At 40.9% G+C, this 16,356-nt stretch overlaps 1 protein-coding gene across 4 annotated transcripts in view; it reads right to left on the reverse strand.

Annotated features, from left to right (window-relative positions):
- Nucleotides 1-15,890, reverse strand: part of LOC133405228 (endothelin-converting enzyme-like 1) — a 57,422-nt gene extending 41,532 nt beyond the window's left edge. For 2 of the 4 annotated variants that reach the window (XR_009768922.1, XM_061682024.1), the window contains exons 1-6: nucleotides 15,737-15,890; nucleotides 7,631-8,810; nucleotides 6,519-6,587; nucleotides 5,580-5,690; nucleotides 5,415-5,507; nucleotides 3,295-3,419 (exon numbers count right to left, since the gene is read on the reverse strand). Coding sequence is in view for 3 of the 4 variants with exons in the window: in XM_061682024.1 (XP_061538008.1) it covers nucleotides 3,295-3,419; nucleotides 5,415-5,507; nucleotides 5,580-5,690; nucleotides 6,519-6,587; nucleotides 7,631-8,488 (1,256 nt within the window). In the remaining variant the exon portion in view is untranslated. Of the gene's footprint in view, nucleotides 1-3,294; nucleotides 3,420-5,414; nucleotides 5,508-5,579; nucleotides 5,691-6,518; nucleotides 6,588-7,630; nucleotides 8,811-15,538; nucleotides 15,683-15,736 lie in introns of those variants that run through there. The other 2 variants (XM_061682025.1, XM_061682026.1) reach the window with 2 other exon arrangements.
- Nucleotides 15,891-16,356: the final 466 nt, after the last annotated feature.

Raw genomic sequence — 16,356 nt, forward strand, 5'->3', positions numbered from 1 at the left:
AAAACATGGAGCTGGCGTCACGTCACAGAAATGTCTTTATCACAATATGTGTTTATTCTATATTCAGTCTGCCAACTCTCTCCTGTAAAGCAAGGGATAATGGTGATTATCTTTTGTGTTTGTGCAATTGGCTTTCCATTGTTACAGATATTACAACCCCAATTCCAATGAAGTAGGGACATTGTGTTAAACCTAAATAAAAACCGAATACGATGATTTGCAAATCATGTTCAACCTATATTTAATTGAATACACTACAAAGACAAGACATTTAATGTTCAAACTGACAAACTTGATTGGTTTTAGCAAATAATCATTAACTTAGAATTTTATGGCTGCAACACGTTCCAAAAAAGCTGGGACAGGTGGCATAAAAAGACTGAGAAAGTTGAGGAATGCTCATCAAACACCTGTTTGGAACATCCCACAGGTGAACAGGCTAATTGGGAACAGGTGGGTGCCATGATTGGGTATAAAAGCAGCTTCCCTGAATTGCTCAGTCATTCACAAGCAAAGATGGGGCGAGGTTCACCTCTTTGTGAACAAGTGCATGAGAAAATAGTCAAACAGTTTAAGGACAATGTTCCTCAATGTACAATTGCAAGGAATTTAGGGATTTCATCATCTACGGTGCATAATATCATCAAAAGGTTCAGAGAATCTGGAGAAATCACTGCATGTAAGCGGCAAGGCCCAAAATCAACATTGAAAGCCCGTGACCTTCGATCCCTCAGGCGACACTGCATCAAAAACCAACATCAATGTGTAAAGGATATAACCACATGGGCCCAGGAACACTTCAGAAAACCAATGTCAGTAAATACAGTTCGGCGCTGCCTCCGTAAGTCCAACTTGAAACTCTACTATGCAAAGCAAAAGCCATCTATCAACAACACCCAGAAACGCAGCCGGCTTCTCTGGGCCCAAGCTCATCTAAGATGGACTGATGCAAAGTGGAAAAGTGTTCTGTGGTCCGACGAGTTCACATTTCAAATTGTTTTAGGAAATTGTGGACATCGTGTCCTCCGGGCCAAAGAGGAAAATAACCATCAGGACTGTTATGGACGCAAAGTTCAAAAGCCAGCATCTGTGATGGCACGGGACTGTGTTAGTGCCAATGGCATGGGTAACTTACACATCTGTGAAGGCACCATTAATGCTGAAAGGTAACAACAGCTTTTGTAGAAACATATGCTGCCATCCAAGCAACATCTTTTTCATGGACTCCCCTGCTTATTTCAGCAATAATGCCAAACCACATTCTGCATGTGTTACAACAGCATGGCTTCGTAGTAAAAGAGTTGCGGGTACTAGACTGGCCTGCCTGAGGTCCAGACCTGTCTCCCATTGAAAATGTTTGGCGCATTATGAAGTGTAAAATATGACAACGGAGACCCCGGACTGTTGAACAGCTGAAGCTGTACATCAAGCAAGAATGGGAAAGAATTCCACCTACAAAGCTTCAACAATTCATGTCCTCAGTTCCCAAACGTTTATTGAATGTTGTTAAAAGAAAAGGTGATGTAACACAGTGGTAAACATGACCCCGTCGCAGCTTTTTTGGAATGTGTTGCAGTCATAAAATTCTAAGTTAATGTTTATATGCTAAAAACAATAAAGTTTATCTGTTTGAACATTAAATATCTTGTCTTTGTAGTGTATTCAATTAAATATAGGTTGAACATGATTTGCAAATCATTGTATTCTGTTTTTATTTATGTTTAACACAACGTCCCAACTTCATTGGAATTGGGGTTGTACATCTGTTCTTTCTGATGTCCACATATACAAGCCATGTAAACAAGTTTAAAAAAAATTCCTTATACCCATCCCATCAACAAAAAATAATGAATACGTTATGGTACCATTTTTTCTGTTTTCATTCTTGTACACATACATTTACATACAGAGGTCTTAAAATATTTTTTGTCACACGCCACATTGTAGTTACGATTTCCCTCAGATGGCCGTTATGAGGGGAATTAAATGTTTAATTGGCTCATCATATACAACAAATTGATGAAAAACCCACTTTGAAAGCTGAAGTAACAGTTTGTTCAGCTATTTTTCAAGTTACTGTAAAAAGGGGTTTGGTAACAGAAAATGCTTTTGAGACAGCTCAACATTTTTTACACATGACAATTTGGAAGTTTTGGTACAATTTTTAGCAAGAATCATGGTAGTTGACACAATTTGCTTGCACCTGTGATTCACAGTTTCTAAAAACGTGTTTGTGTATAAATGTGTGTGTACAAATCATGTGACTATTATACAGTGCATCACGTACCTCCTCGTCTGCTACCCAAAGATGGACTCGGCCAAGTAGCTGTGCTCGCCTCTTGGGAACTCTGAACAACAAAGGATATAAATTCACCAGACATTGCCTCTATACTACAATGTGGAGTATTGATATTTATAACTTTTATCAAAGTTACTTGTTGCTAAATGGGGCTAATAATTAATTAAATTTAATGTTCATGCTAATAACTTTCTAGCTATAATGTCATGAGTTAGTTTGCCACTTATATACAGTATGGCATTTTTTTTGTTTTTGTTTTTACTTACCAGTGAACAAGACATTCAGAAAATGGCAACGTTGCTTCTTCAAGGTGACGACGGTAAAGCCAGATGGTGACTTCCGTGTGCACGCCTGCGAGGGGCGTGGATTCGGCCAGCGGGGAGGGTAAGGGAGTAGTGAAGTGAGGCTACATTTAAATCTTGCTCCCAGTTTCAGCACTACACACTGCACCTTTAATGACAAGAAAGTAATACACCTGCCAATCATCCAGTCAGTCAGCCATGCATGCAACTTGAATGTTGCTGTATAGAGCACGGTGACTATAAGCGAGCTGTCAGTGGCTCTAACACACATCCTGACGTGATGTAACCCTGCAGCCTGTCAAGAGCAAGAAGGGGAAAGAACAATGTGTGGTGTGTGCGCAAGTGGGAGAACAGTGTTGGTAGATCAATAATAATCAGCTGCTATAGACCTGGAAGCGAATTCAACAGAAACTGATGTGCACTAACATACTCAAATGTGCAAGCACAGAAGAACCTGAAAAACATGTTATATGACAGCTCCAAACAAAAGACCATGCAACAGCAGTATCCACTCACCCTGCACAAAGCAATTTCAAACAAAAAGTGCTTATGCATGCTCATAAAGAACCAACCTAAAATGTATACATCAAATATAATCGATTTTGGAGCTTTCGAGTGGCCTTCTCTCACCTTGCCCCAAAAGCCAACCCTTCAAAAGCTCCCCAGTCACTTGCTTACTCACTTATTGTTTACCTTTTTGATGTCGTCTTGATGATGTCGGACACTTTTTGTATGTAATCTGTGGCAAGCACCACTATCTCCTTTTCTTCAGAGAAGCTGTCATGGAAGATTTTATCCAGAAGGCGTTTCCAGTGAAGCTGTGGTCAGACATTTAGTCATCAATTGGCATTGCAAGTATACATTGTCATTTCCCTTTTAATGTATGACGCTTATGAAATGTGAAAAAATTTATGAAAAAATATGAGCCCCTTTTTTACTTGGTTCTTGAAAGCTAATGTTATCTGAACTGAGTAAATGCTGATTGTTATTTACAACAGTAGATTGTTAAAATTAGGTCAGATGTCTCCAATATCCAATTTTCATTCTCAAATGATGTTTTTCTTTCTGCTTATTAATGTTGAGGCTTTTGCTGTGTTGTTTATCATAATCACAAACAGGAACATCTGTGGTGCGGCGTCCGCAATCAGGAGATTGGGCATACAGAACCACGCAATTAGTGTATCAAGAAAGCAACAATGCTTTAAGAATGAAAAGATTTGGCAAAATAATTTTGAAACCACACGTAGTTTTGAGAAAATGCATGGTGGAGTCTCCTGCTTGTAAATATATTCAACCCTTTTCACCTCTCCAAACCTAAATTCTTCTGGTAAACACTACAATGTCACTTTCTAAACCAACCCAATTAGTCAGATGTTCTATTATAATGTCGAAGAATACTCAAGAAGGCGTAATCACAGACTTCAATATAATACATCCGTTGTAGGCTGGACCATTACCTTAATGAAAACCAAGGTAAAAATTCATAAGTCAATATTCACAGTCAATATTGCAAATTGTTATACACTACTGATTCTGCTGACTCTCTTTATTATCATATTTAAACCTTGTTTTTGTGGTGTTCAAATTAAATTTAGGAGTCTTTGAACACTCCTAATAAGGCCATACTATGGCAGGAAAAAAAGAGTAAGCGAGTGAACCACGACACAATCAGTGTACAATATAGTACAATACAATACAACAGTACAGTACAATATAGTGTGTCAATATACAGTAATATTAATAGTAACACAGTATATCCTATTATGTTTAGAGTAACTAGTAATATATGTGTAATGTAATGTAATGTCTAAACTTGGGAAGTAACTTTGTAACTGTAAATCTCTATAAACAAATTTCGACTGTTTTCCGAGAACATGAGAATAAGAGTCTAATGTGCTACAAAAAGTCAGCTCTTTGACACGCCCCACAAACATGGGGGGCATGCTGCAATGCTGTGCTACACTACGCCCCTCGCAACCCCCACCCCCCCAAAAAAAAACTAAACACGATGCAACACTCAGCAATGATTTCAAAGTGGTTAGAATTAGGGAGGCTGGACTGTAGTGCATATAATTTTAACAACAATAATGAATAAAAAAAGATCAAGAAGTCAGAAAAATATGTCAGTTCTCCAATAATAATAGCAGTGTTTTTCACACAAGATCCATTAAATTGATGAGAATGTGCTCACTTGTTTGACAAAGGACTGAGTCTGGTGTGAGATTTGCCTCAGGATGCAAATAATTAAAAGCAAAGACCAAAGACCACAAAAAAGATCAAGAGCAGTTCAGAGCAGCTGCCTCCCACAAATTCATTTTGCGGAATCAGTTAATAAAGCCTCTTAATTACGCATCATGTCAACAAAATCTGCATCCTAAATTCATCAGCATCCTCCAGATCCAATTGAGAGCAAATTGGTTGCGGCAGCACAGAGTGCTTCTTCCTCTTCTGTTTCAGTTGAATTTCCAATCTGAATCTTTGGCTCCATTTTAATGATCACATATTCACTCTCACAGTAATTATTTTTATGTATATATTTAATCTCTTTTTTTTGGCTGAGAATTTGAAATCAGGCATTTCATCTTTGGAGGATGTCTGTCAGCATGCTCACTGCTTCAGGGTAGTGCATCCTCCTCCTTCTCCTCGCTCGAAATCCAATTTACCTTTCCTCCTCCTCCCGACATCATGTCTAACCCCCTCCAATGTCCGCTTATATTCCTTCCTTCTTCTTGCATTCAAGCCTCACTCTTAAGTCCTGCAGGGCGGACACTTGCGATTCACTTGGATTGTGTGTGTGTGTGTACAGTACTCACACCAGGAGCGGTGCGCTGTAGCTGCCTCAGTGTAATTCGGTTATACATCGTGCTGACGTCCTTTCTTTGGTCATCATATTCTGACATGGTGATCTGGAGACAAATTTTACTGAACACTACACATAAACCTGCAGATAAACAGCCGCACACACACAAACAGCTCACGTTGGCTAGACGAGTCTCCAGCTGTATAATCTCCTTGGACTTTTGTGTAGCGTTGTGAGCTCCCAGCATGCTTAGTAAGCGCTCCATCAGGGCCTTATACGCCGCTAAGATCTGAAAGGCACAATGACTTCAGCACTAATCGAGGGGAGGAGCATCATCAATAACAGCTGGTGACGGCTTGACATATGGCGAGGTGCAAAGGATGATAAAAGCACAGTGGGAGATGAAAGATAACAGGTGGATTAATGCAAATGAGTGAGAGAACTAAATGGAACAGATGGAGGAGGGATGGAGAAGTGAGGGAAGAAAGCGGGAAAAGACAAGCAGGTGAACTCATTGACAGTGAAGGGTGCAAGAAGGTATCAGAAAGGGGTTGGAAATAGGATGAAGTGAAGTAGAGAGTGAAAACAGGACTGTGAAAAGTCCACGGATTTTCCTCCTAGAGAAATGTAAATTGCGGAAATTTGCCCCCCCCCCCCCAATTACAAGTCGGAAATGAATACCTTCACAAAAATATTAGAAAGATTAAAGAACCTAGGAAGGTATTCTGCATCTTTGTGTCATCAGGATGTGAAGTATGGATCTGGAGGGAGAACACATTTGGTCGATCGCATCAACGGAAAGAGGCACCCACAGCTGGTTAAAACGAAGCGGTCAAATTATAGATTACCAGATATTTTACTGTCACATTTCTATGAATTTGCTACATACAGTACTTAGTAAACGTTAGTTCTTCAACTTGTTGTATTCTACATTTATGTAATGCATGCGTGTGTGTGTGAGACCCCCACCCCCTCCTTGCTAATTGTTCCCCGAATTTAACTTTTTCCATTTCATAGCCCTGGTGAAAGTAGAAGGGGAAGGGAAAGTGCAGGGAAAAAATGGCAGTGAAAAGTAAATGACGGATGGTCTCAATAAACAAAAAGTAGGGATTTCTACCTTGACGCTGTCTTCATCCTGACCCAAGTAAAGGCTTCTCTCAGGCAGTGTGAGTCCTTCCTGATCAATCTATACAAACAACACGCGTAATGTAATGTAATGTCATAGTCCAAATCGAGCCTATATTTACAAGCTATTAAACCATCTTGCAATCAAGTTATCATTCATATATGTATAGCTATACCTATATAGATAGGCTAGATAGATAGCTAGATAGATAGTATATATATATATATATATATATATATATATATATATATATAATTTTCAGTCATCTTCAGAGCCTAATGCAGGTCCATTATGTTAAAGTTTAACAAAATGGATGTGCGGTCTTTTAATGCAGTTACAATATTGCATGACATTTGCCAGGCGGTTGATAGTATATTAAAGGGACATATTATGACTTTGGAGTTGCTTGTGTATACATAGTTGGGTCTATGGAGTGGCTAAACAACTAAGTAAATCTTTTGTCATCTGCCCATTTCTGAAAAATTTGCGAGCGAGCTATTCGCCACTTCTGCTTAACTGTCCCACTGCAGTCGGGCTAATTTACATAATAAATACTACCTTTTATTATGTTAACTCAGTTTGGGGTAACTTATTATCAATTGGTCTTTTAATAAGTGAGAAGTGTGGTTTTAGACTTGCTCCATGTGTAAAGTGGCCCCAGTTATGATTTGGTGCTATAGAAACAAAATTTAATTGAACTGATATTGAATTATCCAGAGCCACTGTTTGAAATTTGCAGTACAGTATTATAATGAGGGTCTTCTAAAGGCTAAGGTTGAATAACATGAATTTTGACATTTAAATTAAATGTTTTCTCTCCTTTTCATTTTCTTATTTTTTAACCAGAAAAAGATATTGACACAGTCACAGTATTTGATCCCGGATATGCTCCATGTGGTAAAATATACCGATGTGATCAAGTTCCTTGTTTAAGCATACTGAAATTCGTAAATTCTGTGACAACACAGCTTGTTGTCACAGAGGATTAACCCTCGAGCAGAATGATACACACACACACACACACACACACACACACACACACACACACACACACACACACACACACACACATGCGCAGATTAGAAATGGATACTGTTTCTCACCCTGATTGCATTCCGAGAAGAGTTTTTGTCATCCACATTGACAGTGAGCGAGAAGAACACAGCAGTGCTGTACACGCCCTGTGTCCTATAAAGCATTTCATTGAAATCTGGTCTTTGTGGGGCGCCCTCTTTCTCCCAGCCAGCAGCACCAGGAGGAGCCCCAGCCAGATCCCACCCTCCGCAGCTGTCTATCACCTCGATCATGGGGTTAGAGCCCAGCTTGTCGATCTCCTGGATGTTGACACACGATCTATAAAACTCCTTGACCTTGCGCTCTGCCGAGGCGGGCTCACGCCTCTGAATTGGCTCCAGAAGGATGCGCTGCAGTTTCTCTTCATTGTGCTCTCCTATGGCTGTAATGATCCCATAGCTGAGCTTGTCTTCTGGGATGGCGTGACGCCTTAGCCAGCCTCCACACGCGAAGGAGTAAAAGTCCTGGCAGGGCTGGATGGTGGGGTCAATATTGGCCTGCACAAAGCGCGCTGCCCGCAACAGTACGCGTCTCCGCTGGCAGTCTTGCCTGCACTGCGGATCCTGCTGGGCCTCCAAGGAAATGTATTTTAGCGCGAGCATACTTCCCAAAATGACACACATGCCCGCTGCGAAGACTAAAGCCGAGAGGAGGCAAATCTCCCTCCTGCTCCATCGGGGGAGCCCGCCACTGCTGCTTGTGCTGCTTGCATCTTTGTTGCGACCATTTGACCAGGTGCCTCCCCGCCCGCGCGCCGTGTGACGGTCCAGACTGCCACCCAAGTGCAGCGTCATACCATTACTGAGGATGTCACTGCTGTAGCGGCTGCCGTATTTCACTTCCTGGAACTCATCATAGTGCGCGGTTAGTGAGTACGTCTTCTCCATGACAATGGGACGTTATGAATTAGATGTCAATAGCAGACGGCTGTGGGGGGGGGAAGGGATTAGGGGATTTATTTTGTGTTCAGATTAAGACCATGACTCTGACTGAGATAAATAGAGGGAGGCCACACAGGGCAAAACACAGACGATACGGCCTTCTTAGGCTACGCTGCCTTTGTTCCTTTCAAATCACAAGCCGGCAGAATGAGGACTTCCATTCTGCATGAGGAATCTCCTGGGTCTTGCTCTCTATCTCGCTCATCCTCTTTCTCCTGGCTCTCTTTCCATTTGTTCTCCTCCTCTCCAACCAGTTCCAGGTCACCTGCTGTTGAAAATAAAAATGATTTAGGAGGACCTTGAAGGCATAAGAGAAATATTGAAAAAAAAAAATGAAACTTTTGCCACAGTTTTCTCACACATTCTGCCTAATTATATTGTGTGCCAGCTAAACGTGTTGGGTTTAGGATAGTTTGGATGACTCACAACTTTGGATGGAATAATTGGAGAGAAGAACTAAGAAGATGGGCATCAATCTGCAATGTCGAGGTTGGGTTTGGCACAATAATTGTGTGCTTAAAAATAAAGTGCACTCAGTGAATGTAAACAAAGGCATAAACCGTTGTCACCTGAGGAATCAATGGCTAAATTACTATTATCTATCACCCATGTCGTATCCAACGGAACAGTAATAGGATCCTATCAGCTCAACAAATGAAATCTTGATCAGATGAAATGTTAAAGGGGGTTTTCCATATCTGTAGTTGCAGTCTTAATAATCTCACAATATACTCTACTTAAAAAACAAAAACCCGACAATAAGGTTCAACGGTGCAGAATGGATGCAATTGTGAAAGCGCATAGACCCACATGGGAAAGGTACATACAAATAGTCCTGGGCTGCCTGCTCTTACAAATCCACTACTCATACTGCCTGTAGGTGATATCACACACCGCAATGAGAGAGCCTGACAGATAAATTATGCTGTACTGGCGTGACTGTGCCTGACGGCTCAGTGGTTAGTCAGAGTGAACCTGCTCAGAGCTGTGAAGACCATCAGTGATACCTGATCTGTGAATAGCTTGCTGCAGTGTCGATGCATATAAAGGTGCTTGAATAACATTTTGAAGATGTAGGAATGTTAACGGTTTTCTCAAGCCACTAAAGTGTGTTTTATATGTGACCTTCTCGTTGGAGAGGGTTGCTCTATTCCCATTTTACTCCCTCTGTGAACCACATACTGTAAGCAGCCGTGGCCAAGTGGTTAAGATCACCGCTTGTCACTGAGGGGAACCCCGTTCAAGTCATCGACCGGCAGAAGAATGCGGGCATAAAAAACATTCAGATTCGGCAAGTGCGGACAGTGTAACAACGGACCATCCACCCCAACATTCCACAGACCCACTGCTGTGGCATCCTTGAGCAAGACGACGTTTACCCTAAACTACTCCCCAGGCACTAACGCATGACTAACAGTATGTTTGCTGTGTTCACTTCTGTGATGGGTAAAAAGCAAAGGGTGTGGATTCAAATTATTGCCAAAATCATCATAGTGCTCATCTTCATCATCACAGTTTTACTTGTAGTAATTAAGCTGTGTGCAGCCATAGGCTATTAAGTTACGTTCTTTGATTTGTCAATCATAAAAGTTTTTAATTTATGAAAGTGATTCACTTGGCTGGCTTGTGCTGATACATTGGTTGCTATACATAGTTATGCATGTTTTGTAATGATGCGGCCCTTCATCAATGTATTCCAGATTTTTACTCAGACCCCCAGGAGTCTGAAGACCTAACACTAAGTGTTGGCCTTTTTGGTACAAAATAATCATAAGTGGAGGCTGATATGCTGCTGCTCTGCCCTCAGACATGGCCTAACTTGGTTTGTAGCGTGTGCACAAAAGAACCCACGTACATACTGTACGTATGTAGTTGTCACACGCTAGTCAGGTGTTTGAACTTTTACACCACCATCTGTATTCTCCTAAAACTCTAATGTAATTTTATGTATTCCAATGTTATAGTTGAAAACGAAGAATATTTTATGTTCTCTTTTTGTAGCATCTACTAAAGCACCTTGCTGTGATTAGTGCCTTTGATTTTCTGTTGCTTGTTATAGTGTTAGTTGGACTGGACCTGTCTGACAAAACCTTCAATCAGCATGCCCTCCACTGACGAAATGGATTTGGATGGTTCAAATGCAGCAACCATGAACATTTTCCATGAGCAAATCCCCTACACCCCACCGCCGACTGTAGTCCGGCCCCCGTGAAAAAGACCTTTGGCCCCAGTCTGGGCACCCTGACTCAAATCAGTCTAGAACCGCCATATTGGGTATCCAAAAGGGTAGAGAACTGGGGGAAATAAAGTGTCTCAATGAGATGTCACTGTCCCCCCAAATCTTCATCTATCAAAACTCCACTTTGGTACACATGCTCGATAAGAAATTTGCTACTGTATTTCTGTGAGGCTATATCTTATGACATGTTTCATGTACTTACAGTAATGGATGAGCACATATTCCCTCTACCTTATTTATTATAATGCACAGGTTATTGGATTACATGATTCCAATATATGCCTCCTCTCTTTGCAACTACTCTCATCTGCGATTGAAATGCACTCACTCCCTCATGCCGCAGCTCCTTAAACATTACAATAAATTAGGGCAACACACACTCACCTAGAAGCACCCAAACACACACACACACACACACACACACACACACACACACAAAACCAGAGGATAATGGATTGGTTCTTGTGGGTTCCATCACAGAGAATGGCATGTGTGATGAATGGCTATTTACTGATCATGACAGCCTCTGATATCTGAGGGTAACTTATGCTGAAGTGTACACACACGCACACACACACACACACAGCAATTGCATGGACACGAGACACATGTGGAAAGCATGCATCTCACGAGACGTACTTTTGCCCAGTCAATTTTAATCTTTAATCAAGCTGTACATACTAACATCTGTATACACCTTTAAAAGTATTCTCTTAAAACAAGTGGGAACTCATCAACTGAAGGGGGAACATTTTCTTTTGAATGAGCCTCATATACTAACAGTTCTTGATGTTAGTGAATGTTATGTTGAAGTCTTAAAGTGCCCACAAGAAAATTTACTTATTGTTTATTGCTTATTATTTACTTAGACTGGGTCTCTGGAGTGAATGCCCACCCACCACCTGTCAAAATTAAACACCCGAGTACGTCTTTGATTGTCTTCCTATTTCTGAAAATGTGTCTGTGACCGAGCTGTTCTGAATTTTGCCGAACTGCAATATCTCATACCATCGAATTTACATAATAACTGCCCCCACACAGAGTTTCCCACCTATGTATTTGCAGCAAGTCTGTCTGAGGATGGTCGGAGTTCAGTGCCGGATTACATGGGAGCACCATCGTGTTGAAAACAAAAGATAAGCATAGCTGCAGTGTTAGAACCGATTCAGGTCAGCCATCAGTGTTACCAGCTAATTTGTCAACATGGGAGTGGAGAGTATTTGTGTTTGGCAATGCCATGTGCCACACTACTACTCTAATTGGCAAATTTAATTTGGCGGCTTGGTAACGAAGTAACTTCTCCTTGAGTGAAAATACAATGGAATCTGTATGGACCTTCACTTTATGGGGGCATGGGAGTGTGTCTGTTAAGAAAGTTTCTGCAGAAAACTCTTCGTCAAATTCATGACAAACTGTTCAACTGCAGGAATATTGGCACCTGTGATACTAATTCCATTTAATTCCAAGCACCCGCCAGCTGGTCCCAATTAGATGCCCTCGCATTCTGCATAGGACATTAGACAGGAGATGTTTAGAGATGAGAGCACATACAATGACAGCCTTGTGATTTGCCATTCATGAATGAATGTGACACACTTCTGCATACAGTACGTACATCATCCACATATGCATAAAGTTGGTCCTTCAGTATTTATGTTTTTCGCTCCAAAATGCCAACAAGCAGCCAAAGTGACAGGTTTTTATCAGAGGGGTGTTACCTTATGCTAAGTCGGATCAATAGGCAGGCACTTGAACTGTCACATGCAATTACACTTGGCCAAATCTATTGTAATGACTCCCTAACGTCAGTGTGATAAGCCACTGCCCTGTGCCATCATTTCTTAATGAAACACTTTTAACTTTTATTATTGCAACTTTCCAGACTTTGTGTATTATATTGAGTGCCGCTGCTTTTCTGTTGCATTACACAAGCTTTGATTATACAAAAAGTCCAGCTTGAGTGGATGAGCAATCGTGCCGAGCCCAAGACCACCTCTTCCAATCGGGCAGGGGCCAGGAAAGTGTACTGTACTTGAACCCAGCACATAGCACTTCTACAATTCAGAGAAACCAAACAATCGGTGTCAAATGTGCTCAAGCATGGTACAAATTACATTCTGAACTTGCACTCTTTACTACTCTCTTACTTAAAGGGGAACTACTTTTTTTTTTTTTTTTTTTTTTTTTTGCAAGAATATGTTGTATGTCCCCCAAAAGTCTTAAGGCGGTATTCAGATTAATATTGCTTTTGTGAAATAAGATATCAACAGATTAATTCATAAATATTCATCCATCTCAAGGGCATCATTGGGATTCCCACATATTTTCTAGTACTGCGTGAGTCTTTTTTTCCCTACTACACAGGGCATAATAACCACAAGAGAGTCGTAAGTATATACATGGAAATCCTCACATCTTGTCTGTGCCCCTTTGCCACGGCGGCGAGATTTACTTCTCTTGCTGGCGGTTGAGGTCCCGATGGCCGTAGGACAGATAGTTGGCACTAGTTTCAGCCTCTGCCTAACTACACTTGTGTGTCCAATGCTTTCTGCTAAGTGTTTCTCAAAACACGCCAGTTCGAAGTGATCAGCACAGAGTTTGGAACGCTTGCTAGGCACACATAGCTGACCACGTTTCTTCCCCTGTCGATTAACTTTCCCTCTTCACTCGTAACGTATTCCTTTTTCACTTGGAAATCCCCCAAAAAACCTCTTGCCACTGCCTGAACCATTTGTACAACCAAATGCCACACAATAAGCCATTGTGAAATCGCTAAATCATATGACAGCAAACATACAAGGACAGAAACTACAGCATAGAACTATAGCACATGATGCCAAATGAACAGGCTGTTTGGCTAGTGTTACGTCACAGCGCCAGATAGAGCCGAAGACCGGAAGGCGCTAGATGGAAAAAGCAGAAGGCGCATTCTGAATCATATTTATGGATTTAACTGCTGTATATCTGCTATATAGTCACTTCAAAATGGCAGATATGGTTTATAAAGGGGTTCTAGAGTTATCAAGAACATTCTTAACATCTTTGTCCTCTGACCTTTAACCCCCAACCCTAGCCCTAAACCTAACCATACCAAACTTCTTTGTTTTTATTTCATACAAATGTGATACATATTTGGAATGGTCATCTTGTTACATCTACTTCCCACGACGCAGGAGCCAATCATGTCGCAACAGGGCGTGTCCTGCCTGTAAAATATGTGGGAGTCCTAATAACGCATCTCAGAGGGCCACCATGTTTGGCCGTTGACCAAAATGAAAATCACAACTGCGCTCCTGCATGTGTGGCGAACTTCACGTGACCTAACCAGGAAAACAGGTAGCGGACTTCCCGTGTATGCTGCGATAACTGGCATAACTACGAGTTGATGACATTACGGTTTGAACACCATTTTAAGTTTGGGTTCAATTATTTTTCTTCATGAGTAAAATTTTGATTTGGGGTCCAAAACAACTCTGGTAATGTAATGTCTGCCGGGCACTCCCCGCAGTGGAGGGGGGTACAGCAGTGACTCATTTGCATGACACGGGATGATGACCCCCCCCAAAACCGGCTGCTCTCAAGAAGACTGTGAAAAAAAAAAAAATCTGAAAAATGTTAAGTGCACGCTAACTCTTGGGATATTTTGAGCAAGATACTGTATGTATAATACGTCTGTTTAATATGAGGCATTGCATTGTGTGTGTCGTTAAAGAACACAAAGCCTTCTTTTGCCTTAACATTACTCTCTTCTACATCACTGCCGTAACCGGCGAGTCACACAGTTTGTCTGCTTGTTTTTTGGCATTGAGTATGTTATATTGATTTTCAGAACAATTTCTGTAAAAGTAACTGCTGCCTGCAGCAGAGGAACTATGCACCGGTGCTACTCTCTTTTAAAACCACAATTATGGATAAAATATAACTTACCTTTAACACAGTGTTCGGAACTTAAAGTGGTGACCAAAAATAAACTGTACTTCTATCTTTTCTTAGTTTAGAAGTTCTCGATGTATTAAATTACTATCCCGAGATTAAAATAGTTTCAAAACATGCAGTCAACTCTTATCAGCAGCTGCCAGAGGCTGCATTAGAGAGCAATGTTGAGTGTTATAGCTGCAGGTTTGGACATCAGCCTTGGACATTGGACTTTTAGTAACAGTAAATTCATTTAGGCTTTTTTTTTTAAACAAAAACAACAGCGACAACAACAACAACAACAAAACAATGCAAAAAAGTGATCATGAAATTTTACCAATTGCCTCACATGCATACTGTACATTTATAATCTACCACGATACCTCACACATGTAGTTGATGCTTCCCGCATAAGCCTACATACGCGCACACACATGGGGAACACTGAATCAAAGAAGTTTACGATTTATATTAATTTAGATGATGAATATATTAAAATACAATAACTGTGTGAATGCTTCAAAATGTCTTACCTTATAAGATGGCTTTGAGTTGGAGAATACATATTCATTTCAGCTGTAAGTTGAACCTGAACTTTCGTATACTTTAAGAAGTAACTTTGTGTGACGCAAATGGGTACTGTACGGGTGTGTGTAAAAATGCAACCACTTCTGGGGGCGCAAAAACCCACGCGATGGTGTCTTTGATTAGACGACAAAGATGCGAAGCATTATGGAAAAAAAAACTTACAAACAACGTTATTCAATTGTTAAGTGCCCACCGAAAAACACTTTAACGAGTGCGTCCTATATTAAAGTATCACTGTCATTCAAAGGGCTTACCATGGGGCCATGTGTGGGTAAAGTGATGAACAGCACCTTGGGGGTTGTTCGGCTTCAAAGTTACACTTCCTAATTGAGGCACGTCATTAAGTGAAATTAAATAAAAATAATAATTTTTAAAAAGAAAGAAAAAAAACACCTGTCAGGAGTATGGTATGTTATACGTGAGGTCTATGCTCGGGAGTAGCAGAAACTTACCCGTGGAGAGTAGTCTAAATCAAAAGAGCTGGTGGAAGGCTAAAAGTGCCTTACCCGTGTGAGGGAAGATAATTGCGATCCCCTCCAGTCGAAGTCCAAGTAGAAGATACGCTTCCCTTGGCGCACACACCGGGATGTGCACCGCTTATTACAGCCGCTCTAGCTCCCAACTAGTATGAGGGTGGGGGGAGAGGGAGGGACAAAGGGGAAAGGAGAGAGAAGGACAGAGGGAGAGAGAGCGAGAGAGAGAGAGAGAGAGAGAGAGAGAGAGAGAGAGAGACCGTCTTGGCACACATTGATTATTCAAGTGTCCATATGTCGAGGCTTCAATAACTGCTCCCTTCTTTTTTGTGCGTATTTCACATTTATTGTACAGTTTTTAAGTCAGCATGACTAGGGTAATATTTTCATTGGATTGTCTAATGCAGTGGTTCTCCATCTTAATGGGTCCTTAAAATGTTCTTAGTTCTTCAAGTACCACCATCATGACCAATATTAATGCTGTATACAAATAGCGTAGTAGGCTCAAGTGTTTATTAAAATTGAGACAGAGGTTTTATTCATACAAGTACACAGTTGATTATTTTAAGCCACTGTAACATGATGGAGTTTAAACATTA

The sequence above is a fragment of the Phycodurus eques genome, chromosome 7 (genome assembly GCF_024500275.1).
Source record: "Phycodurus eques isolate BA_2022a chromosome 7, UOR_Pequ_1.1, whole genome shotgun sequence".
NCBI lineage: Eukaryota > Metazoa > Chordata > Actinopteri > Syngnathiformes > Syngnathidae > Phycodurus > Phycodurus eques.